Below are 24,795 nucleotides of genomic sequence, written 5' to 3' on the forward strand. Positions count from 1 at the left end.
CCAGAATTATAATTGGCCACAAAAGGGAAAATTTTGGCAAAACGATAATCAAAATAACAATCAAAAGAAACAAGCCGCCGAGCCAATGGATGTTGATCCATCGATTTAACTCCAGAATAAGCCTAATTACAATCGGCAGCCGAATAATAATTTATAATAATAATTATTATCAAAATAATAATCGATCAAATTCCTATCGCACTAATCAAAATAGAGAGCCAACTCAAGCTCAGAAAAGGGAACCACATGGAACAGTAAATCAGCCAGCTAATAAAGTAACCAGATTAAATAATTTCAACGAAGATCATTCCTCCTACAGGGGAATGCCTTATTTAAATAGGACAGACCGAAAAACCAAAAAGGAGTTAAAGATTTTAATAGATACAGGAGCCACTGCTTGCTACATAAAAAAGGGAATTTTCGAAAATAAAAATGAGTTATCAATATACAAAAAGCTAACTACAGTTCATGGGTATTCAATTATAAGGTACCATATTATAAATATATTTGAAACAAGACAATTATTTTATGAAATCGAAGGATTAGAATCTGATCTGCTAATTGGATTTAATTTATTAAGAAAAATTGGAGCTATAATAAATATAGAAAAGGGAGTCTTGGAATAAAAAGGGAAAACAGAAATGTTAAAATATTATGATAATGAGGAAAAAAATGAAATAAGTTTAGTTGAAGAAAATAATATTTTTCCGTTAAAAGAATTTATTATATAAAAATATTTTGATGAAAAAAATAGCGAAAACACAGATTCATTATTTGTGGAAAGTAGTGAAAAAAGCTTGGGAATTCAAAATCCTGAGAGTGCCGACGAAGTAAATACCGTCAATAAAAATACAAATATCTTGGGAACTCAAAATCCTGAGAGTGCCGACGAAGTAATTACCGTCAAAAATCAAATAAATAAAAATCGTTTGAAATATAAAAACAAGGAAGAACGCTATAGTCGAGTACCTCGACTATCAGATACCCGTTACTCAAAGGGAAATGGAGGTATGCAAGCAGCAAAGCGAAATTAAAATGCGCCACCTACCGGCGGTAGACAGATTTAAGCGTTATGGGCGTTAGAGTGGGCGTGGCAAAATTATTTTTGGATCAATCGATAGGTATTGACGACACCAATACATTTCAGTTAAAATTTTTTATCTAGCATGCAAATTGTGGGCGTCACAGGTTTTCGCGGTTTGTGGGCGTTTAAGTGGGCGTGGCAAACTTTTTTTTAGGTCAATCGATAGGTATTGATGAGAACAATACATTTCAGTTAAAATTTTCTATCTAGCATCAAAACTGTAGGAGTTACAGTTTTGGGCGGTTTGTGGGCGTTAGAGTGGGCGTGGCAGTCTACTGAAACAAACTTGCGCTGCGTAAGAAGCTCAGGAATCTGTACGCCAAATCTCAATAGCCTAGCTCTCATAGTTTCCGAGATCTCAGCGTTCATCCGGACGGACAGACAGACGGACAGACGGACAGACGGACAGACGGACATGGCTAGATCGACTCGGCTAGTGATCCTGATCAAGAATATATATACTTTATGGGGTCGGAAACGCTTCCTTCTGCCTGTTACATACTTTCCGACGAATCTAGTATACCCTTTTACTCTACGAGTAACGGGTATAATTACAAGCACGCCGTCGTTGAGTTATCCGACAAACAACAGATAAACAATATAGGTACTGATCAATTAGACGGACTAAAGGAAAAAATAGTTCTCTATATTGAAAAAGAGCATTCAAAGATAAATATGCAAATTCCTTTTAGAACAGACATAAAGGGGGAAATAAATCTTATTCACGACAGGCCAATATACGGGAAACAATATCCGTACGCTTTATCTGTCACCGAGTTCGTGAATATCGAAATCAGTAGAATGTTAGCAGAAGAAATTATAAGGCCAAGTCGAAGCCCTTATAATTCACCAGTTCTGGTAGTCCCAAAGAAAGGAGAAAATCAAGACGGAAGAGAAAAAGAGAAAATAAAATACTAAAACTGGTCATCAATCGGGTATTTTTGCATATCAATTTTGATCCCTTATGTTGCCATATCTTATTCGTATGTTCGAACACATAAAAATAATTCCAGGACCTAGCAATAAATGACCGATCACGCTGTAATCGTATGCCTCCTGTAGCTTTGCATCAGTGCCAGGAAGTCCTTCTTCTGTCCTCGATAGAAGTTTTCCAGCGAAGTGGTGGACGCCAACTTGCCCAGTTCGGCATCTTGGCCAGCCATTTGACTTTGTGTAGTGCAGTCTGTGTAGTCAGCCACCGAAAAGCACGTTACAGTGTCCAAGAAATAATTATGTTAGAATTAGACAAAAATCAAGTAATTACAATTGAAAACGAGATACTACCATTTGCAAAAAAAATAAACAACATATGTATGTAAATGTTTCACTTTTGTACAATTTCTCATTTCGTTGAATGTTAGAGTGACCGCGGCAATTCACTCAAACAAATATACAAATATACTATATACCATTAATACACAAAAAATACGAAAGCACAGTCATACTCGTTTTTCGAAAACTTTTCGATGTTACGTTTGATATAAAAAACATATCAAATTAATGCGAGTGTACATTAAAATGATGCAAAATCATATCAATTAGAAATGAATTCGTATCAATTTGATATGTAAAAGGTGATATGTGAAAATTGAGGAGACAATATCAAACGGGTATTGTTCCGTTTTTTTCTCTGTGCACCGACGCTTCGGACGTCGCAATTGGTGCAGTATTATCTTAAGAAGGTAAACCAATTACTTTTATTTCAAAAACCTTGACTAAAACGGAACAAGTTTATGCAACTAATAAGAAACAACTTTTAGCCATAGTATGGGCTCTTAAAAATCTAAGAAACTACTTATACGGAGTGATTGGAATTGAAATTCAAACCGATCATCAACCATTATCTTTCGCAATCTCTGATAAAAATCCTAATATCGAAATGAAACGCTGGTACTCCTTCATAGAAAGTTTCACTCCAAAAGTCATTTATAAGCCAGGTACAACTAATGTAGTTGCAGACGCCATATCAAGAATTCAGATCAACAACTTAACTGACAGTAACGAATCGGTCTCAGATCTAAACACTCAGCATTCAGCAGAGAGTAGTTTTGAGAATGTTATACAAGAAACCCTTAAACCCTTAAACCAGTTTAAGCAACAATTGCTATATGCAATGGTGAGGTATACAATACATGAGCCGATAAATATATTCGAAAATACCAGACATATAATAGAATTTGACACTCCAGAAAATTTAATTTAATTTAACCGACTATTCCGAAATAGTAATAAGAGTCGATCAAGAATATTATCAGAGCATTCATTCTGCAACGAACCAAAAACCTTTTGACGTACTATATAATAAATTAGAGCACGATAACATTCCTCAAATTTTAAAAAATACACAAGAGAAAATGTTAGAAACACATAATGAAAACAGAAAAGAAAAAGTATATCATGTAGGACAGGTACTTTATGAAAAGAAACACGGGGAAAGAAATAAACTTAAAACTAGATATAAAAAACAAGTAGTTAAAGAAAATTTACCTAACAAAATAATAATCAACAATAGAAATAGAATTATTCACAAAGATAATATAAAATTCTAAATATTTATATGTTACTTTTTTTTAACCTTTTCCAGAAAATGTTTTATAAGGTGCTCATACTACATCTTATTTTATTAACAAAATCAGAAATAATTGACTATACAAGTCAAGGACAATAAAGACGTATTGACGTACGATTCATACGCAGAACCATTCCACGTAACTAACTTAGGTTTTTATAAAGAAATAATAAAATTGGAATCAGATAATATAAAAAGTAAAGAAGTAATTGAAGCAATCTATTATCAATTCCAAATTGTTCAAAGAAATATAATCTCTTTCTGTTGATTTTAAAAATGTTTTTATTGATCACGATTTACCACTGCGAAAACATCGCTTACGATTATTAACATTTGATCTGCAAAATTTAATTGACACAATCACACTAACAAAAATTGACGTTTTTAACACCAAAATATTAAACAATGATGACATCTTGAAAATATTAAAACATGAACAAAAAACAGTAATTATTGCTGACTTAATGGACATCTCTGTTTTTAAAATCACACTGCAAAAAGAACTTGTAATAATTTATATAAAATACCCAATAATAACAGATAATAACAGATGCAAAATATATCAAACTAGAGCGATTTCCCAAATCGGTGGAAAACTAGTATTAAGCAATCAAGTCGCAAAATGCGCAAATATGTTTTATGGAATGTCTAACTTTAAGAACGAACTTTTAAATAATTATTGTACTTTAATTAAGTAAGAAACTTGTTTTACCCGCTTTTTAAATGGTGAGAAATCCACTTGTAAAAAAATAGGAGAAAAAATAAAAAAATCATACAAGATGGTGCCATTCTTATAAATGGTAACAATATAGTTAACAACTCCCATTTAAATGGTTCATTTTCGATAACATTTAATGGTACAGCCGAAATTAATAATATTTCATATATGGAAAACAAAATTCTTAACTACATAACTACGAACCACTTCAAAAATTATGAAATATCCGATTACATATTATCAAACAACTCATAACTTTCTTTAGATAATATAAACATTTTAAATCCTTTCATTAAAATTAACAATACTTAAATATCACTTTTTATATCACAATCTGAATTATTAATTTTAATCATTATATATTTGATTTTTTACTTATAATAAAATACAAAAATGCTATATTATTTGTAACCAAAAAACAACGGCCAGAACCAGAAAAATTTATTAACCAAACAAATTTTTTAATAGAATTAAGAGATTAATTAGACTAATTTCATATTGAATCGGGTCGATCCATTTTAGAAGGGGGAGAGTTATCCAGCCCGTAAAACGGTTCCACTTATGGAATTTATAAACACATTTTTTAATTCAATCTCAGCTATGTTGCCCTTTTCTTCAGCGACATTGCCATTGCCTTTGCTTAAATTCTACCTTTGCCTTTTCCATTAACTTCGAGGGCCGCGCTTAACCGTCCTGCTAAGATAAATAAACCAATCGTAAAGTAAACACAAGCTTCCGTTCGAAGCCCAAACTCTTTCGTTCGAAGCCCACAGAATTCCGATTTTCAACCAAATTGCATCGGTCAGCATAATTTCGTTTAACAACGAGATGCGACCGTTTCAGCATAAGTTTTTATTTTAAACCAAAATTAAAGTTCTAGAAGCTTAAGAAAGAAAAGCTTCTGGCCGAGGAATTTTTAAATGGATAAATTTTTAGAATTAAGAGGGCAGTCCTATTTTGTCCGAGACCGCGATTGGTTCACAAGTCTTAAAAGTGTCTTGTATTAATTGTGTATTAAGAATAAAGGTTTAACACCCGAGTTTTAAACTAAGAAATACATTTTTTTAAATCATCTACACACGACGAATTTAATTAACATACGTTTGTGGGAACCGAAAAATGTAAGCCACTTAATAATTAATACAAACTTCACTTTAGTTAGATTTCTTTTTATCCACTACGTGCATTTGTATGTATATGTATGCATGTGACGCCTAGCGCTAATTTGTTGGATTCTACGAAAACGAAGTATGGGTGAAATAATTTGATAGTTTCAATTTAACTTTTATACATACAGTGGCAAAAAAAATAAGAGCACCACTTCAATACATTTTCTGCTGGGTAAAATGAAATTGTTTTCAGTGCTTGTTTTTTTCAACACAAAATTTTTTTGTACTCTTTAGTATTCTTTCTAACCAAAAAATGTGTTACCTTATTTTTAAATCCTGCCTATAAATTTATTTTTAAGTGTTTTAAATCCCAAAAAATGGCACAAAAAAAGCGCCACTACCACATTTATAAGCAAAAACCCCATATTTTGCCGATTAGCCTTAATACAAAGCACGGGTCCATTAAATGTATCTATAATTTCAATATTTTGGATATATATAGTTTGATAATACCATTAAAATGGGACGTGGAAAGCATTGCACTGAGGAAAAGCGTGAAATGATCCAAAAGTTGATAAAGGATGAAAAATCTTACAGAGAAGTTGGTCGATTGGTCGGATGTTTAAATAAAACAAGGAAGAACGCTATAGTCGAGTACCTCGACTATCAGATACCCGTTACTCAGCCAAAGGGACCAAAGGGAAATGGAGATATGCAAGCAGCAAATCGAGATTTAAATACGCCACCTACCGGTGGTAGACAGATTTAAGCGTTATGGGCGTTAGAGTGGGCGTGGCAATCGATAGGTATTGACGAGACCAATACATTTCAGTTAAAATTTTTTATCTAGCATGAAAACTGTGGCCGTCACAGGTTTGGGCGGTTTGTGGGCGTTAGAGTGGGCGTGGCAATTTTTTTTTTGGGTCACTCGATAGGTATTGATGAAAAGAATACACTTATGTTAAAATTTTTATTTTTGCATCAAAACTGTAGGAGCCACAGTTTTGGGCGGTTTGTGGGCGTAAGAGTGGGCGTGGCACATTGCTGAAACAAACTTGCGCTGCGTAAGAAGCTCAGGAATCTGCACGCCAAATCTCAATAGCCTAGCTCCCATAGTTTCCGAGATCTCAGCGTTCATCCGGACGGACAGACAGACGGACATGGCTAGATCGACTCGGCTAGTGATCCTGATCAAGAATATATATACTTTATGGGGTCGGAAACGCTTCCTTCTGCCTGTTACATACTTTCCGACGAATCTAGTATACCCTTTTACTCTACGAGTAACGGGTATAATGATTAAGAACGCTATGAACTATAAAGAAAAACCTGAAACACGAGGACGAACACAATCTATAACCCCCCTTCACGTCATTCGATTTATTCGTCAGAACAAGAAGGATTCTTTCAAATCTGCTACTTAGCTTAAAAAGGTGCTTAAAATAAATGCGACGGTACAAACTGTGCGTACATATCTCTGGGAACATAGCCTAAAAGCCTGCAGCCCGAGAAAGGTACCACTTTTAAATGCCAGACATATTTCTAAGCGAATGAAGTTTGCCAAGAATCTTGCAAATTGGTCACCCGATCAGTGGAGGAATATTTTACGGTCAGGTGAGAGCAAGGTGATTATGTTTGGTGGAAAAGAATCGTATTTCAGACGTCCAAGGGATTCGGAATTTAGGTCCCAGTATACCACAAAGACCATAAAGCATGTAGGGCGTAGTGTGACGGTATGGGCAAGCTTTTCCTATTACGGAGTAGGCCCGATACATTGGATTAAGGCTATCATGGATCAGCACGTATACGTGGATATCATGGATACCATTATGCTACCTTTCGCAGAGTATGAAATGCCGCTCGTGTGGGTCTTTCAACAAGATAATGACCCCAGACATACCAGCATGAAGGCAAAGAAAAGGTTTGGGGACAACTCTGTGAACGTTATGGAGTAGCCTCCGCAGTCTCCAGACCCTAATCCAATTGAGAATCTATGGTCGGACGTCAAGAAGGGATCTATCGGATCCCTTTGGGGAGTAATTAAGGAGTCCTGGACTCAAATTTCCATAAAGCGATGCCAGGACCTAGTTGACTCCATTCCAAGACGCTGCGCAGCTGTTATTTCCAAAAAAGGATACACCACTTAGTATTAAATAAAGAATATAAACTGAAATACAATAGTTAAATATTGTTATCTTATGAATATTGGTAGTTCCTATAATTTTGAACCCTATAATTCCTATAATTGTACATCAGATGTATGGCCGAATACAGTTCAAAGAAAAAGACAAGCCCAGAAAAATGTCCTTTTTGGCTTTGAAAGAAACTTCACATGATTTTTTGATGGCGCGATCAATTTGAATTTGATATTTTTATGCCAACTTCACTTTTTTATAAAGGCCCGACACGTCCAAATTCTTCGGCTGCAAACTTTTCAATGGCACGCGTCGCTTAGTGTTAAAGAAGAAGAATCATTGATTAAAGCAAACGCGAAGGAATAAATGTGTGTAGGTATATCAATTTGGTTTTAAAAATGTATAATGTTCGGTCTGAAAAGATGTATATACATGAGTATACGGTTTATGAAATAAATCTTTTTGGAAAAAAATTAAAACATTTATTTTAAATATTACCGTACTTAAAAACGGACAGGGCAGAAACTAATATTTAAATATGAAACACATTTAAGTGTGATAAATAAAATTAAATATATTTTTAATAATACATTTGTATGTATAAACATTGAAAAACCGGTTTAAATTGACACTTTCAATATTGTTCTTACAAAAAATTTTAATTTAAATATTAAAAATTCTAAAATAAAATATTTTGAATATTCAAAATTAATATAAAACATTTTAAATGTAAACATGACATTAATGATAAAAAAAGATAACCCAATGTAATTTTAATATGCTCTTCTTTAATTGAAATATTTTAGTATTAAGCTATGCAATTTAATATGTTTCGTATTTAATTCAATGTTTTTTGTATTAAATTTAAATTTTTGTATTCAATAGGCGGATATTTAAGTTTACTATTCCATTTTTTATCAGTGTAAATTGATTTCAGTCAGAAGTTTGTAACGCAGTGAAGGACCCCATAAAGTATATACATACTTGATCAGCATAACTAGACGAGTCAATCTAGCCATGTCCGTCTGTCCGTCCCTTTCTACGCAAACTAGTTTCTCAGTTTTAAAGCTATCCCAAAAGTCTTATTTATTATGCAGGTAAAATATAAGTCGTAACTAGCCTGATCGGAAAACTGTATCTTATAGCTCCCATAGGAATAATCGGAAAAAAAAGTTTAACAAAATTATATCTTTGGTGTTTTTATACCCGTTACTCGTAGAGTAAAAGGGTATACTAGATTCGTCGGAAAGTATGTAACAGGCAGAAGGAAGCGTTTCCGACCCCATAAAGTATATATATTCTTGATCAGGATCACTAGCCGAGTCGATCTAGCCATGTCCGTCTGTCCGTCTGTCCGTCTGTCCGTCTGTCCGTCTGACCGTCTGTCCGTCTGTCCGTCTGTCTGTCCGTCCGGATGAACGCTGAGATCTCGGAAACTATGAGAGCTAGGCTATTGAGATTTGGCGTACAGATTCCTGAGCTTCTTACGCAGCGCAAGTTTGTTTCAGTAGACTGCCACGCCCACTCTAACGCCCACAAACCGCCCAAAACTGTAACTCCTACAGTTTTGATGCTAGATAGAAAATTTTAACTGAATGTATGTATAATGTATTGTTCTCATCAATACCTATCGATTGACCTAAAAAAAAGTTTGCCACGCCCACTTAAACGCCCACAAACCGCGAAAACCTGTGACGCCCTCAATTTGCATGCTAGATAAAAAATTTTAACTGAAATGTATTGGTGTCGTCAATACCTATCGATTGATCCAAAAATAATTTTGCCACGCCCACTCTAACGCCCATAACGCTTAAATCTGTCTACCGCCGGTAGGTGGCGCATTTTAATTTCGCTTTGCTGCTTGCATATCTCCATTTCCCTTTGAGTAACGGGTATCTGATAGTCGAGGTACTCGACTATAGCGTTCTTCCTTGTTTAACATATAACCTCCTAAGCTTGGAAATAACATTTTTTTAATAAGTTTTGAATTTCGAATTAAATTTTATCAAAATCAGACGACTTTATCATATAGCTGCCATAGGAACGATCGCAAAATCGGTGGGAAAAAAATATGAAACAAATCATAGCTTCGGTGTTTTTTGACATATTATCTTACACTATTGGGAATATTATTTTTTGTGTTTGTAAGAATTTCGAAGTAAATTTCATAAAAATCGGACGACTCTAACATATATCTGTTAAAGAAACGGTCAGAGAAATAATTAAATAATAATTTTTAAAAATATGTGCTTTGTTGATTTTGATCATATTTTCTTTGACTCTGGGTTATAGAATATTTTAACTTTTCAGCTAGCAACAATTATTAAAAATTTAACATGGTGTTACAAACATTAATTATTTCTTTAAACTGCAAGGGTATACAAACTTCGGCTTACCTAAGTGAACTTCCTTTCTTGTTATATTTATGAATAATAAATAATAATAAAATAGTTATAATAAATATTTATAATGTAATGTAATAACGAGATATAGGAATCGAGATAAGTGAATTGCTCAAAACAAAAATTTTAGGGTGAACCGTTACCGTTATTTTCCATGATCCCGTTATTTGCGCCAACTTTGACTATTTTTCCCGTAATCAGTACCCCAAATAACGTGGATACTGAAAGTTTGAACGAAATCGGGCGTTGGAGCTAAAAGGAAGTTCACCCCAGAAAAACAACAAGCATTGTTGTTGTTTTGTTTTTTGCTATGTCCCGTTTGGTCTATGCTCCTTCCACTGCACATAGAAGCAGGGTATTTATAGACATATCCGACAATGCAAATCGTTATATCAAAATATATTTTTAAAACTTTCCATATTAATAAATAATAATAATAATAAATATACATTATAACGCCCATAACGCTTAAATCTGTCTACCGCCGGTAGGTGGCGCATTTCAATCTCGCTTTCCTGCTTGCATATCTCCATTTCCCTTTGGTCCCATTAGCTGAGTAACGGGTATCTGATAGTCGAGGTACTCGACTATAGCGTTCTTCCTTGTTTTGACTAAAAAGGTGGAACAAAAATTAAAAATCCTATTCAATTTATAAGGATTTTAGCAGTGCAAGATTAAAGATTTGTGGAAAACCAAGTCAGATAAAAATATACACGCAATAACAAGATATTTAGCAACAGTTCTTGGTACTTTGTGTTTTATTCTTTTGCGCCTTATGAAAGTGGCAACTGTACCTTGTAGGGTATTGTGACGAATATTTTGCAGGGTATAAACATTTAATTTGTTTTGGTATTTGTTGCTATTTGTTTCTTTTCTACAGCCGATAGCTAAAAAAAACAATTACTTCTTGTTTAATTTTTTTTAAATTAGAAAGTAAAAAACTTATTTTGTTCAATTTAAGCTCAGAACTAAAGTAGACATTCTCTTAAGTTTACAGTTCAATTTGTGTTCTATCATTGTACATTTTCAACTTTTCTTGAAGAAAGAATAAATAAGGAACACGGGTTTCGCCATACGAGAGTTAATCGTAGACTAATGGGAAAACAAAAAGATCTACAGCGCAGTTACGTTCACAAATTTTCGGTCCTTTTACTGCCCTCTAGTGACTTTTATCACTGGGTAAAAGATCTTCCGTCTCTTTCTTTTTCGCTTATGTGAATGCACTGCAGGTCAGAACTGAGAGGGGGTAATGCAGAGAGCGAGGAGCTCCCACCCGCGCCCCTACTATTGTTTTTCAGCAGTTTAAAGTTCACTTAAACATAATCGGAATTAGATAATTGAAATTTGTGTCGAGCTTTTTGTGGAGATTGGGGGTAGGACAAAAACGACAAATTGCTTAAATTGTTAATTATTTATTAGAGTAATAGAGCAAAGTGCGCAGCTGCTCTTTCTTAGTTCGGCCTACAACTATTTACACACACACATATGCATAATTATATTTCTTATTGTCTGGCTTTAACGTCATTGCTTTTCTTCTCAGGAGGTTTGTGGGCGATAGGTATTGACGAGACCAAAACATTTCAGCTAAAATTGTTTTTCTAGCATCAAAACTGTGGGCGACACAGTTTTGCGCAGCTTGTTCGAGTAGGCGTGGCACATTGCTGAAATAAACTTACCCTGCGTTAAAGTCTCTAGAATTTGCATGCTTAATCCCAACCATCTAGCGTTTATACGGACAGACGGACATGATCAAGAATATATGTACTACAAAGTGAGTTCCAAAGTAAACAGGACTTAAAAAAAAAAGACGGAACAAATAGTTTTTTCGGCAAAACCACTTTATTTTATTCAAAATAGTCTCCTTCTGCTTTAATACAGCGTTTTGCACGGTCCAAAAGCATGTCGAACGAGTGTTTTAGCTCGTTGCCCGGTATGGCCGCCAGTATGCCGGTGCAAGCCTTTTGAATGGCCTCTACGTCTTCATAACGCTTTCCTTTCATCGGCAAATTCATTTTTCCGAAAAGGTAGAAGTCGCACGGTGCCACATCAGGTGAATACGGGGAGTGGTTGATGGTTAAAATGTGATTTTTGGTCAAATAGTCGCACACAAGCGTCGATCCATGAGACGGCGCATTATCGTGCAACAAACGCCAACTTCCATCTTCGCGATATTCGGGCCGAACACGTCGAATACGGCGCACCAAACGCTTCAAAACTCCAAGGTAGAATACCGCATTAACGTTTTGGCCGGGTGGAACAAATTCTTTGTGGACAATACCCTTGGAATCATAAAAATAAATCAGCATTGTCTTCACTTTTGACTTCTCCAGACGCGATTTTTTGGGTTTCGGCTCGTCCGGCGCCTACTATTCAGTACTCTGGCGTTTTGTTTCGGGATCATATTGAAAACACCACGTTTCGTCACCAGTCACAATCTTGTGAAGGAAGTTCGGGATTTTTTTGCCTCTTTAATGATGTCCTTCGAATGTTGAATTCTGAGCAATATTTGGACGTCAGTCAATTTGTGCGGAACAAACCGTGCACACACCTTTTGTAAGCCCAAATGTTCGGTCAAAATGCGATAAATCGATGTTTTGGAGATGTTCAATTCTATTTCCATGAATTTCAATGATGATTTCGGCTGATTTTTTATGAATTGACGCACAGTTTCGATGGAATTCTCGGTGATCACGGATTTTGGTTGGCCCACATGTTCATCGTCATTTATGTCCTAACGACCACTTTGAAAACGTTGAAACCACTCGTGCACTCTGCTACGGGATAGGCAATCATCGCCATAAACTTGTTTCATCAATTGAATCGTTTCGGTAAAAGTTTAACCAATTTTAAAACAAGATTTAATGTTGGCTCTTTGTTCGAAGCTCATTTTCGCACCGATGACAAAAACATACTGACACTTAAAACGCAATAACCTTACTTTCAACAGATGAAATGTCATAAAATTTTTACTGGAAGTCGATAAACGATAGCAGATTCTAACGCACCAGTTGACATATAGATGGCGCCACTAGAGGGCGCTAGATTAAAAAAGACCTGTTTACTTTGGAACTCACCTTGTATATGGGGTCGGTAACGCTTCCTTCTACCTGCTACATATTTTTCGTCGAATCTAGTATACCCTTTTACAGTATTCCCTTTACAGAATGGAGTCTTGTGAAGTCAAAAGATAACCTGTCAGACTTGCCTATAAAGGTATTTGTACCACCAAGTTAAAAGATTGCTCAATTTGGTGGAATGGACCAAAATGACTTTCAACGCTTTAAGATAATTGCCCAAAGATTCAATTGGAAGAAAAAGACAATACAGATGTTAGTACTGCAATCACGAGCACAGAAAAAATCATACCTTAATTACTTAAAAAATATTCAAGTTTTAAAAAATTAGACCGGATTGTAGCGAAAGAAGAATACTTTTTATTAAAAAACAACAAGAGCGTTAATTAATGTCAGGTATAGTATGCTTGCAATTTCCGTAGAAATCGAGTCAAAAAGTAAAATATTAGAGGTGCACCCATCCTTAGACAAAGATTAAATTCTTAGGGTGGGTTAAAGGCAACAATATATCAATATGGTAATTTCGAAAATGTGTTACTTGTGTGAGAAATAGACAAAGTACATGCAAATGCTTCATATCCCTTCTTAAAAAATAGGGGGGCAAAAGGATATATTTTAGTGTTTGTGTTTATGGCTACAAAAGCCATTCACTTAGAAGCTGTTAGTTTTTAGCATCATTAAAAATAAATATATTTAGAAGAGGGAAATGAACTAATATATTTCCGGATAATGGTAAGAATTTTGTGGGTGCTGCTCGGAAGTTAGATGAAGAATTTCTAGAGTCCATTGAACAAACTAGTAGAGTAGTTTCAGAAATTAAGTACGACACATTTCAGTGTCATTTTATCCCACCGGCAGGACCTCACTTCGGTGGTATTTAGGAAGCAAGTGTTAATCCAAAAAAAATAATTTAAAACGGGTAATTGGGGATACTATTTTGACTTACGAAGAAATATCAACTATGTTATGTCAGATAGAAGCAGTGTTAAACTCAAGACCCTTATGAATGAATGAAGGTACGAAAAGTAAAGGCCCATGGTGACTGGCTTGGGGAACACCAGAAGTAACATGAACAATATGAGATAGCTCATTCATAAAAATAACCCGTTTGGTGCGGTTCGATAAATATGACTCTATCCACTTTAGAATGATATTTTGAAATCCCAAATAAGAAAGTTTGAGTAGAAGCAGTAAATGGTTTAATCGAAAGCCTTGCTAAAATCTGTGACTATAACGTCAGCTTGTAGACGGTACTGAAACCCTCGATTAATCAAGTATTAGAATTCAAGAAAATTGGTCGTCGTTGATCGATGCCTATTAAAACCATGCTGAGAAGGGGTATATGAGGGAAGAGTGATAAGATGTTGCAGAAGTTTAGGAATAACTGACAGTGTGGCAATGGCGCTGAAATTATAATTATAGTAAAAGGGTATACTAGATTCGTCGGAAAGTATGTAACAGGCAGGAGGACCCGACCCAATAAAGTATAGCCGAGTCGATCTAGTCATGTTCGTCTGTCCGTCTGTCCGGATGAACGCTGAAATCTCGGAAACTATAAGAGCTAGGCTATTGCGATTTGGCGTGCAGATTCCTGAGCTTCTTACGCAGCGCAAGTGTGTTTCAGCAGCGTGCCACGCCTACTCTAACGCCTACTCTAAAATTGGCCACGCCCACTTAAACGCCCACAAACCGCCCACAAGCTTCAAAAAATCTTAAATATGAACGCGGATATCTCGGAAACTATCAAAGGTAGAAGAATGAGATCTCAGATCTAGATTCCGTAGCCCTGTACGCAGCGCAAGTTTGTTACGCAAATATGCCACGCCCACTCTAACGCCCACAAACCGCCCAAGCCTGTGGCGCCCACAATTTTCATGCTTGATACAAAATTTTAACTGAAATGTATTGATCCAAAAAGAAGTTTGCCACGCCCACTCTAACGCCCACAAACCGACCAAACCTGTGGCGCCCACAATTTTCATGCTAGATACAAAATTTTAACTGAAATGTATTGGTCTCGTCAATGCCTATCGGTTGATTCAAAAAAAAAAGTTTGCCACGCACACTCTAACGCGCATAACGCTTAAATCTGTCTACCTCCCACATAACCACATATTGAGATCACGGCGCATTTCAATCCCGCTTTGCTGCTTGTGGATCTCCATTTCTCGTTGGTCCTATTAGCTCAGTAACGGGTCTCTGATAGTCGAGGAACTCGACTATAGCGTTCTTCCTTGTTTTTAATGTCCACTCGAGAACTTTTTTCTAAGCAGGCAAAATGTGCAATCGGAAATAACAGATTCTGCGCACAGTGTTTTATACTGCAGCTTGGCTTATTAGGACCTGCTAAGTATGAAACGTCAATAAAGAACATTCCTTCCAAAACGACGCTCTCTGTGAGAGGGAATTAGCATATGTGATAAGTGTGCGCTATATAGTAGAGATATGGTGTAGTAGTGGTTTTAGACACGACAAATGTTTGGGAAAACACGTGGGCTTGGAAAAAGTAGATACAGCTTATGATGGGACAAAATCTTCCAGCACCCAGAAAAATTGAGAACGGAAAAAACCGTAATCGGTTCTTCTCGGTGTTAGTATTGTGTCTTCTCACATTTTTCTTCTCGGTTTCATGACGGAAGCGATGTCGATTTTAGTATTCCGAACTAAAATCAATCTCGGTCTTGCGGTTATTAACGGGGGATGTAAGGGGAAGACGTAGAACAAATGAGAGTGAGAGGAAAAAGACCGAACTCATCTCTTAAAATTACCGTCATCGAAATAATCGGTGTCTATATCGCAGCAAATTCACTTATTTGTACATGTCGAAACTGTGCGGTTTATTGAGTGACAAAAATTGGAGGACCTGCTCCAGGAAATCAACCTAATAAAAGGCCTTCCATATTTACAGCGTAAGTTAAATGATTTTTTTACAATTTGTGTGTCATTATCTTTGATTTTTATTCGAACACGTTTTTCTTAACAAAACGAAATGAGTTGTAATCACTGTTTTGCATTCATACATATATTCACAACATAGACGTGCGTAACGTAAACTAATAATTACCCTTCAGTTCCAAAAAAAATTTTACTTGTGCACAGGTGAAGAACAAGTGACACTCCATATAGACAATTGTATGGGATGTCTGTTTTTTCACAAGTGAAAGTTCAAATGAAAATTTTTCGAAGTCCCACGGGATTTCACTCATTACTCATTTGTCGTATGGCCTGTCACGTGCCGATGACACGTCCCACGTGAAATCCCTTGTGAAATTCAGAATATTTTTAATGAGTTTTCACTTATGAAATCACTTGCATGTGACACGTCCCAAGTGAAATCACTTGTGAAATTCAGAATTTTTCCCATGAGTTTTCTCTTTTGAAAATATAGAATTACATTTTTGATTACATTTAAATTCATTTTAATTAGATCGTGCTATTCAGGTTTTCAATTAAGGGACAATTATTGTTTGTATTTCTGATTTTTTTGTTTTGTTAGTTTGTTTTTTACGTTCATCATCGTCTCAAACATGTGTCCGGGTCATCGGAGTCCTTGGCCAACGCTTCTGAAAAAATGTATGGGCATATGATTAAAAAATGCTTTTTATACCCTTGCAGAGGGTATATTGATTTCAGTCAGAAGTTTGCAACGCAGTGAAGGAGACGTTTCCGACCCCATAAAGTATATATATTCTTGATCAGCATGACTAGACGAGTCGATCTAGCCATGTCCGTCTGTTCGTCTGTCCGTCCGTTTCTACGCAAACTAGTCTCTCAGTTTTAAAGCTATCGGGCTTAACCTTTCCCAGAAGTCTTATATCTTTTGCAGGTAGTATATAAGTCGGAACCAGCCGGATCGGACAACTATATCTTATAGCTCCCATAGGAATAATCGGAAAAAAATTTAAAAATATTATATCTTTGGTGTTTTTGGCATATAACCTCCTAAGCTTTTTTTAATTAATTTTGAATTTTGAATTAAATTTTATCGAAATCGGACGACTATATCATATAGCTGCCATTGGAACGATCGGAAAATTGGTGGAAAAATAATATGAATCAAATTTAGCTTCGATGTTTTTCAACATATAACTTCCAACGCTTGGAAATAACATTTTTTAATTAGTTCTGAATTTCGAATTTACTTTGATTAAAATCGGACGACTATATCATATAGCTGCCATAGGAACGTTCGGAAAATTGGTAGGAAAATAATATGAAACAAATTATAGCTTCGGTGTTTTTGACATATTATCTTATACTATTGGGAATATAATTTTTTGTGTTTTTAAATTTAATAATTATAGCTGCAAGGGTATATAAACTTCGGCTTGCCGAAGCTAACTTCCTTTCTTGTTACTTGTTTATTTGTATATTTACCTTTTAGAGCTGTGTATAAACCCTTTGCGAGATTATTTTTGGCACAAAACATTTTTTCATCCTTTTTCGGAAATGAATACCTTCAAAACTTACGTGCCTTAAACTAAGATCAATGCACCACATCTTAAACTTAATGACTTTTTTATATTAACTTAAAGAAACGATTAAAATATCTCTGCTGCGCACAATTAAAATGGATGCATCCCTTTCAATCAGTCAAACAGAATGCACCAAGTCTTCTTCTCACCCCTTTACTTGATTTCTTTTGTTTTCTCTTCGCTGTTGGCGCGTGCCACTGCACCTATACCCTTTCTAAAGCGAAAAATATCCGACTGTATAATTTTTACTTCCTAAGTAAAAAATACAATACGAATTTTTAAAAATGTTAATATTAAAATGTTTTAGTTATTTAAATCAAATTAATAAAAAAATAAAATATAAAATCAAATTTCCATTACTAAACTAAAAAATTATATTGTAATAAAAATGTATAATAAGTAAACATAACATTATAATTAAGTTCAATTTACTTAATTTTATTTCAATCAAATAATTTACTTTTATAAAAAAATATTAGTTGTTTTTTTTATTAGGGCATTCACATGTCGCTGCTCCATGAAAATTTGTTCCGCCGAAATATTAGTCGCTAGCCGAACATAACGGAGAGACGCAAAAAAATAACGGACCAGCCGAAATTTGTCTCTGCGAGCGCAGACTGCAGGCAGATTATAAGACAAGAAAGAGAGGGAACTTCCGAATATCTGCCTCTCTTTGTTGCACGATCGTTTTCGTGGGCAGTCTTCTACGCTGCGCCGACTTCTCTGCTGACGTCAACAGCGGCACAGCGGTTTAGGCACAAAAGAAAAACAAAAAAGCTTTTGCCTTGAGCCATGTCACCGCGGCCCTACTGCAGAACTGAAGAAGGGTTTCTTACAAGTGCCTTCAGTATATAAAAAATTATGGAATTAAAGACGCCATCCCACCGATTGGGATCCGTGTGCTTTTCAGGGTTGATGGAGTGGAAGAAGGTTTAAGTAACAATAACTTTATGCTATTTAAAACTAAGCAATTTTTAATTCCCAGATAAATTTAAGTAAGGTTTATGTTTATTGTAAAAACAAGGAAGAACGCTGTAGTCGAGTACCTCGACTATCATATACCCGTTACTCAGCTAAACTGACCAAAGGGAAATGGAGATATGCAAGCAGCAAAGCGAGATTAAAATGCGCCACCTACCGGCGGTATACAGATTGAAGCGTTATGGGCGTTAGAGTGGGCGTGGTAAATTTTTTTTTGGATCAATCGATAGGTATTGACGAGACCAATACATTTCAGTTACAATTTTTTATCTAGCATGAAAACTGCGGCCGTCACAGGTTTGGGCGGTTTGTGGGCGTTAAAGTGGGCGTGGCAAACTTTTTTAGGGTCAATCGATAGGTATTGAAGAGAACAATACATTACAGTTAAAATTTGTATTCTAGCATCAAAACTGTAGGGGCCACAGTTTTGGGCGGTTTGTGGGCGTAAGAGTGGGCGTGGCACATTGCTGAAACAAACTTGCGCTGCGTAAGAAGTTCAGGAATCTTCACGCCAAATCTCGGTAGCCTAGCTCTTATAGTTTCCGAGATGTCAGCGTTCATCCGGACAGACAGACGGACATGGCTAGATCGACTCGGCTAGTGATCCTGATCAAGGATATATATACTTTATGGGGTCGGAAACGCTTCCTTCTGTCTGTTACATACTTTCCGACGAATCTAGTATACCCTTTTACTCTACGAGTAACGGGTATAAAAATAGTTGTAGAATACAATTATCATTTAAGATAGTACGTTGTAAAAAATTCATCAAGAAACGATTCGATGTTGAAACCGAGAACGATTCATACCGAAATCAAGAATTACCATTATCAAAAGTCAGTTCGCAAACCGAGAAGACTTCGATGACGATCTTAGGATTTTTAGTATAAGTCGATCTTGGCTCACTTTTGAGATCGAAAGTACTGAAATCAAGAACGCTGAGAACGGTTTTTTCTTTAAGTGAAGGCAGCATAAATGGAGTTGAAAAATGGAATACAGCGGTAACCCAATATTGGATTGCTAATAAAGTACAAATCTAGACGAGTATAATCTGTTTCCCATTTTACATTTTATCGGACAAGCTGTTAATAAGGGCAATTTGTAAGATTGGTTAAAAGCTCAACAGATATTGATAAAGTTGGGTGATAATGATCTTCAGGAAGGGAAATTGCGTTTACTCTAGAAATTGTGGCAAGAGCAGCATTACTAACGAACATGAAGTCCAAAAGTCTATTCCGACTATTTTTAACAGAGTTGATCTAAGCGATTGACATGTCTGTTATCCCATCGATAAAATCATGACAAATGTTAGGTGGAAAAATATTTGAGTCAATACAGGGAATTTGAAGAAATATGTGGGAGGTTAAAGTCACCACTACAGACATGACAAACTAAATGGTAGATAAGTGGCTTAAATATACTACGGAATCAGACGTTGGAGTAATATATAAACAGGTCAAAAAAGATGAAAGCTGAGTCAATTCTAACTTTTACTGCAACGAATTCAATACCAGCATCGTTAGCAATGGGAAACAACTTGGAGGAAAAATGGTTATTTACCACGATAAGGACACAACCAGCAAAAGAAGGACGATCCGTTCTATAAGTAAATATAAGAACAAAGATTTCGTTATCAGAAACTGAAGAATTAAGCCAGGTTTCTGTCAAGGCGATGGCATCAAAGTCAAATGTCGCGCTATTAGTGTGCATTTGGATGAGTTAACCCAAAAGACTGCGTACTTTTTGGTAATTAATAATAAAAAAAAACATAGTTTTTGACCCGGTAGTTTTTAGGCAGAAATTCATTAACAATAGTGTCAAAAGGCCATAATGAAGGATTCAAAGCTTCAGATAGGAAACTGTATGGAAGAAAAGTTTGTATAATGAAATTTTACGCGCGTGGTTAAAATCAAATTTGTTAATAATAAAATTATCAGGAGTAGCATTTAACTTGGAGCACAGATGATTTTTGACGGCTGCCGGCGTAGTATCAAGAGACAGGCGAGACACCAAATATATCTTTCCGAAGTTTGAATGAGTGCAATGGTATTTCAGATGGGCGAGCAACATATGTACATTAATGGCAATTTATCTAGATTTGGAACATTTGCAGAAACGTTGGTACCTTCAGCAGTTCCAGACGAGGGGTGCGGAGGAAGAGGTGCTAGGAGCAGCATCGGTCACTTCGGTATGTACAGAAGTTGAATCCATTTTAGTACGATCGGTGTTAGCGGTTTCATGAACATTAGTAGTAGTTTTAAGAGCTGTATGTGAGTTATCATTGTTTGAGGCGTTAGGTAATACTGGTTCAGATGTATTGCTAGTAATCGGCGGAGCAGAGATGCTCGGCAATGAAACCAACGTTGAGTTGATTATTGGGAATTTTTCGCCTGGGGGATTTGCTTAGAAGTTTAAGGCCCAGAAATGTAGATTCGACGGAATCAAATATGTCAGTGAGAACATTAAATTGAGACCGAATTTCTGGGGTAACGTTTTGGTATGAAGAAGAAGCCCAGGAGAATTGGCTGCGTTTCCCAACAATATCACCGATTATACCGTTATGATCCACCACCACATTTAATATGTGAGCAGTTATCACACAGCCAGCACATCAAGAAATTATCTCCTGAGATGGTACCGCTAAATTCGCATTTCTTGGCGCAGCAAAGGAGAGTCATTTAAGTAGCAGTTGAAGAGTAATTGATATTTGATAGGGAAGCTAGCAGGGAGATCGGATTAGAGAGCAGTAGGGCGATAAGTCCAGCGGCAATCTGTCCAACGAAGAGAGGTGCAGAGAGAGCGTGATATGTAGGCGATGTTCTAAGCGCGATTTCGTTTACGATAAATGCTAGCTTTGTAACGGAAAGCTGCAACGCTGAGTGGCCGTATGAGAGACCAACAACAAACCTATTTAGATGGCCAGTTTCCTGCGGCATTATGATTTTGTTCAAATATAACAATACACAGTGAAGCGGCGTATCGAAAAAGATAAGAAAATCCAACGATAGGCAAAACGATTTCGGGAGCGATTAAAAAAAATCGTCCGTCTTCAGCGAAAGTACAGGTTATTAGGCCCCATTTGTTAGGGTGATTTCTTTGGAAAACTCTCTAACATAACGAGAATAAATATATCGTGCCTGAAAAGTGCGTAATATGTTAAGCTCTGTCCACACTGCGAATTGCTCAACTTGTTACTTTAGCTGATTGTAGCTGTATGTGGAAATTAATGGTGTTCTCGCTACCTAATATACCACCGCTTTTGTCGTCTTCTTTATCTTTCCCTCTTTCCGCCATAACCGGCTCTGGTACCAATACCAAGAAATTACAAATATACAGCCATACTATTTTGTCGCAGACTTTTCAAAATCAAATTTGACATAAACCTCATACCAATTTGTCAAGAATTCATAATAAAGTGTTACGGATTAATATCAACATATGTAATTGGTGTTTATACCCGTTACTCGTAGAGTAAAAGCGTAAACTAAATTCGTCGGAAAGTATGTCATAGGTAGAAGAAAGCGTTTCCGACCCCATAAAGTAAATATATTCTTGATCAGGATCACTAGTAGAGTCCGTCTGTCTGTCTGTCCGTCTGTCTGTATAAACGGTGAGATCTCGGAAACTATAAGAGCTAGAATGCTAGGCCTTGGCATGCAGATTTTTGGTCTTCCTGCGTAGCTCAAGTTTATTTCAGCAGGGTCCCACTGTTAAAATTTAAATGAGATTTTGTTTTTAATATTAATACCCATCTACATACCAATAAATATTGAAATTGGACCAGTCATCAGAAAGTTATAAGCAAATAATAATCAACATTTTGCCAATTCAATCGAGATCCCACCACTTGCAGCAAAATAGCTGATTTCTCAATTACGCTGTGTGTTGGCGGCGCTGTAGGCCAAGTGGCGTGTTAGGTTAGGTGTGTTATCTCCACCCTTCTCGCACTCCCTTAAGCTGAGTAACGGGTATCTAATAGTCGAGGCTATCGACTATAGCGTCATCTCTTGTTAATATTTCTCATGTTAATATGCAATCGTATTTGTTTGTTATGTTTAAATTGAAGAGACAATATCATATGGGTACTGCCCCTTTCTTTTCTTTGTGCTTTATTGTTAAATTTCATGTTATTATATAAAATAATATTTATTACCTTGTTTTTCTGTATAATTCTGTATTTTGCTATACATTTCAGTTGGTTATACAGCCGGAGACAGTTTACGAACGGGTACAGTTCCAATTCGAAGAGGATGCCTTCGATACCGTGCCCGACTTGATTACTTTCTACGTGGGATCTGGAAAGCCAATCTCGTCGGCGTCGGGGGCTCTTATTCAATTTCCCTGCAATCGGACCTATCCGCTATCCTTCTACGGCCACAAAATCGTGGGCAACCAGCTCCACACGCAGATGCTGGCAGGTCTCCGAAGTCTGAGTCCTCTTAACTCGCCAATAAACAGTAATGGAGGAGTGGGAACAGGCGTTTCTGTGCTTTTTCGCTTTGATACCAAGAAGCAACAGCTCTCTCCAAAGGCTGGCTCTCCGGCCAGCCCGCACTGCTCGCCTCCACGGGCACGACGAGAGATAACCCCACCGCTGCCTTGCAAGAAGCAACAGCGCTTCCAGAGCCTCACGCCAGCCCAGGCACTGTTGGTTAGCAACATAAACAAGCTTCAGGAACAGCATCAGCATACGCAGGAGCTGGAAAACGAAAATCAGAACGTCATTGTCCGCTTCCAGACGATCGCCAGATGTAACCCCACCAGCGAACAGCACCTAGAGAGTAAATTCACCACCCACTCTTTGCCAAGACCCAACACTACTGCGGCGCAAGCGCTGCCTCAAAATTCAATGGCACGGATCTCGAGCCTGGCTAGGAACTGCAGCGTAGAATCGCCATCGGACTCTCGACCGCCCAGTCCACCGCCTAAGCCGCGCAAGGAACCCATAGTAGCGGTGCTGGCGTACCAGGCCAGTGGATCAGATTCGGGCAATGGATCCGGCGACTCTACTCTAGGGGATGCGTTCGAACCAAGCATACAGCGGGGTGTAGTTATTAAGAATCCCCGATTCATAAACACCTCGGTCTTAAATGAGACCCTAAAAAGTTTCAAAGAATTTGATGTCCTTGCCGCCGAAGAAGAGCTTTTTACAATGGCAAAAGAAGAAGTTATAACGGTAAGTTTGAGTATGAAAAAGGTAATCGTTTTTTAGTTGCGTAGGTAGGTAGAAGGAAGAGTTTCCGACCCCATAAAGTGTATATATTCTTGATCAGGATCACTAGCCGAGTCGATCTAGCCCTGTCCGTATGTCTGTATGTTTGTCCGTCTGTCTGTCCGTCCGTATGAACGATGAGATCTATGAACGATGAAACTACAAAACCTAGAAAGTTGGGACTTGGCATGTACATTCCTGAGCTTGTTTGTTTGGTCAGTGTACCACGCCCACAAACCGCCCAAAACTGTCGCTCATACAATTTTAATTCTAGAATAAAATTTTTAACTGAAATGTATTTTTCTCATCAACACCTATCGATTGGCCTACAAAAAAGTTTGCCACGCCCACAAACCGCCCATAAAAACCTTAAAAAAATCGTAAATATGAACGCTGATATCTCGGAAACTATCAAAGATAGAGAATTGGGATTTAAGATATAGATTCCGTAGCCTTGTACGCAGCGCAAGTTTGTTTCGCGATTATGCCACGATCACAAACCGCCCAAATCTGCGGCGCCCACAATTTTCATGCTGGAAAAGAAATTTTAATTGAAATGTGCTAGTCTCGTCAATAACTATCGATTGATCCAAAAAAAGTTTGCCACGCCCACTCTAACGCAGACAAACCTCCCAAGCCTGTGGCGCCCACAATATTCATGCTAGAAACAAAATATTAGCCTCGTCAATACCTATCGATACGTTTGCCACGCCCACTCTAACGCCCATAACGCTTAAGTCTTTCTACCGCCCACATAACCGTATATTGAGATCGCGGGTAGGTGGCGCATTCCAATTTCGCTTTGTTGCTCGCATATCTCCATTTTACTTTTGTCCCATTAGCTGAGTAACGGGTAACTGATAGTCGAGGTACTCGACTCTAGCGTTCTTCCTTGTTTTCTTTTGAGTTCTAGCACCTAAAGAAAAATTGAATAAATTATTTTGAACAAGTCATACATAAGATAAGTGTGTCCTTTAAATGTTAGGACCAACTTTGCAAAGATCGGTTGCAAATCGAAAGCACTATTGCTGGTTAA

At 36.8% G+C, this 24,795-nt stretch overlaps 1 protein-coding gene across 5 annotated transcripts in view; it reads left to right on the forward strand.

Annotated features, from left to right (window-relative positions):
• Positions 1–24,795, forward strand: part of LOC139354980 (SH2 domain-containing protein 3C) — a 247,846-nt gene that overhangs the window by 38,288 nt on the left and 184,763 nt on the right. For 4 of the 5 annotated variants that reach the window (XM_070999254.1, XM_070999255.1, XM_070999253.1 and 1 more), the window contains exon 2: positions 22,743–23,723. The exons of the other annotated variant lie outside the window; for it this stretch is intronic. In XM_070999254.1, coding sequence (XP_070855355.1) covers positions 22,743–23,723 — 981 coding nt within the window. The remainder of the gene's footprint in view (positions 1–22,742; positions 23,724–24,795) is intronic. 5 annotated transcript variants of the gene reach the window in all.

The sequence above is a fragment of the Drosophila suzukii genome, unplaced genomic scaffold (assembly GCF_043229965.1).
Source record: "Drosophila suzukii unplaced genomic scaffold, CBGP_Dsuzu_IsoJpt1.0 scf_5, whole genome shotgun sequence".
NCBI classification, from domain to species: domain Eukaryota; kingdom Metazoa; phylum Arthropoda; class Insecta; order Diptera; family Drosophilidae; genus Drosophila; species Drosophila suzukii.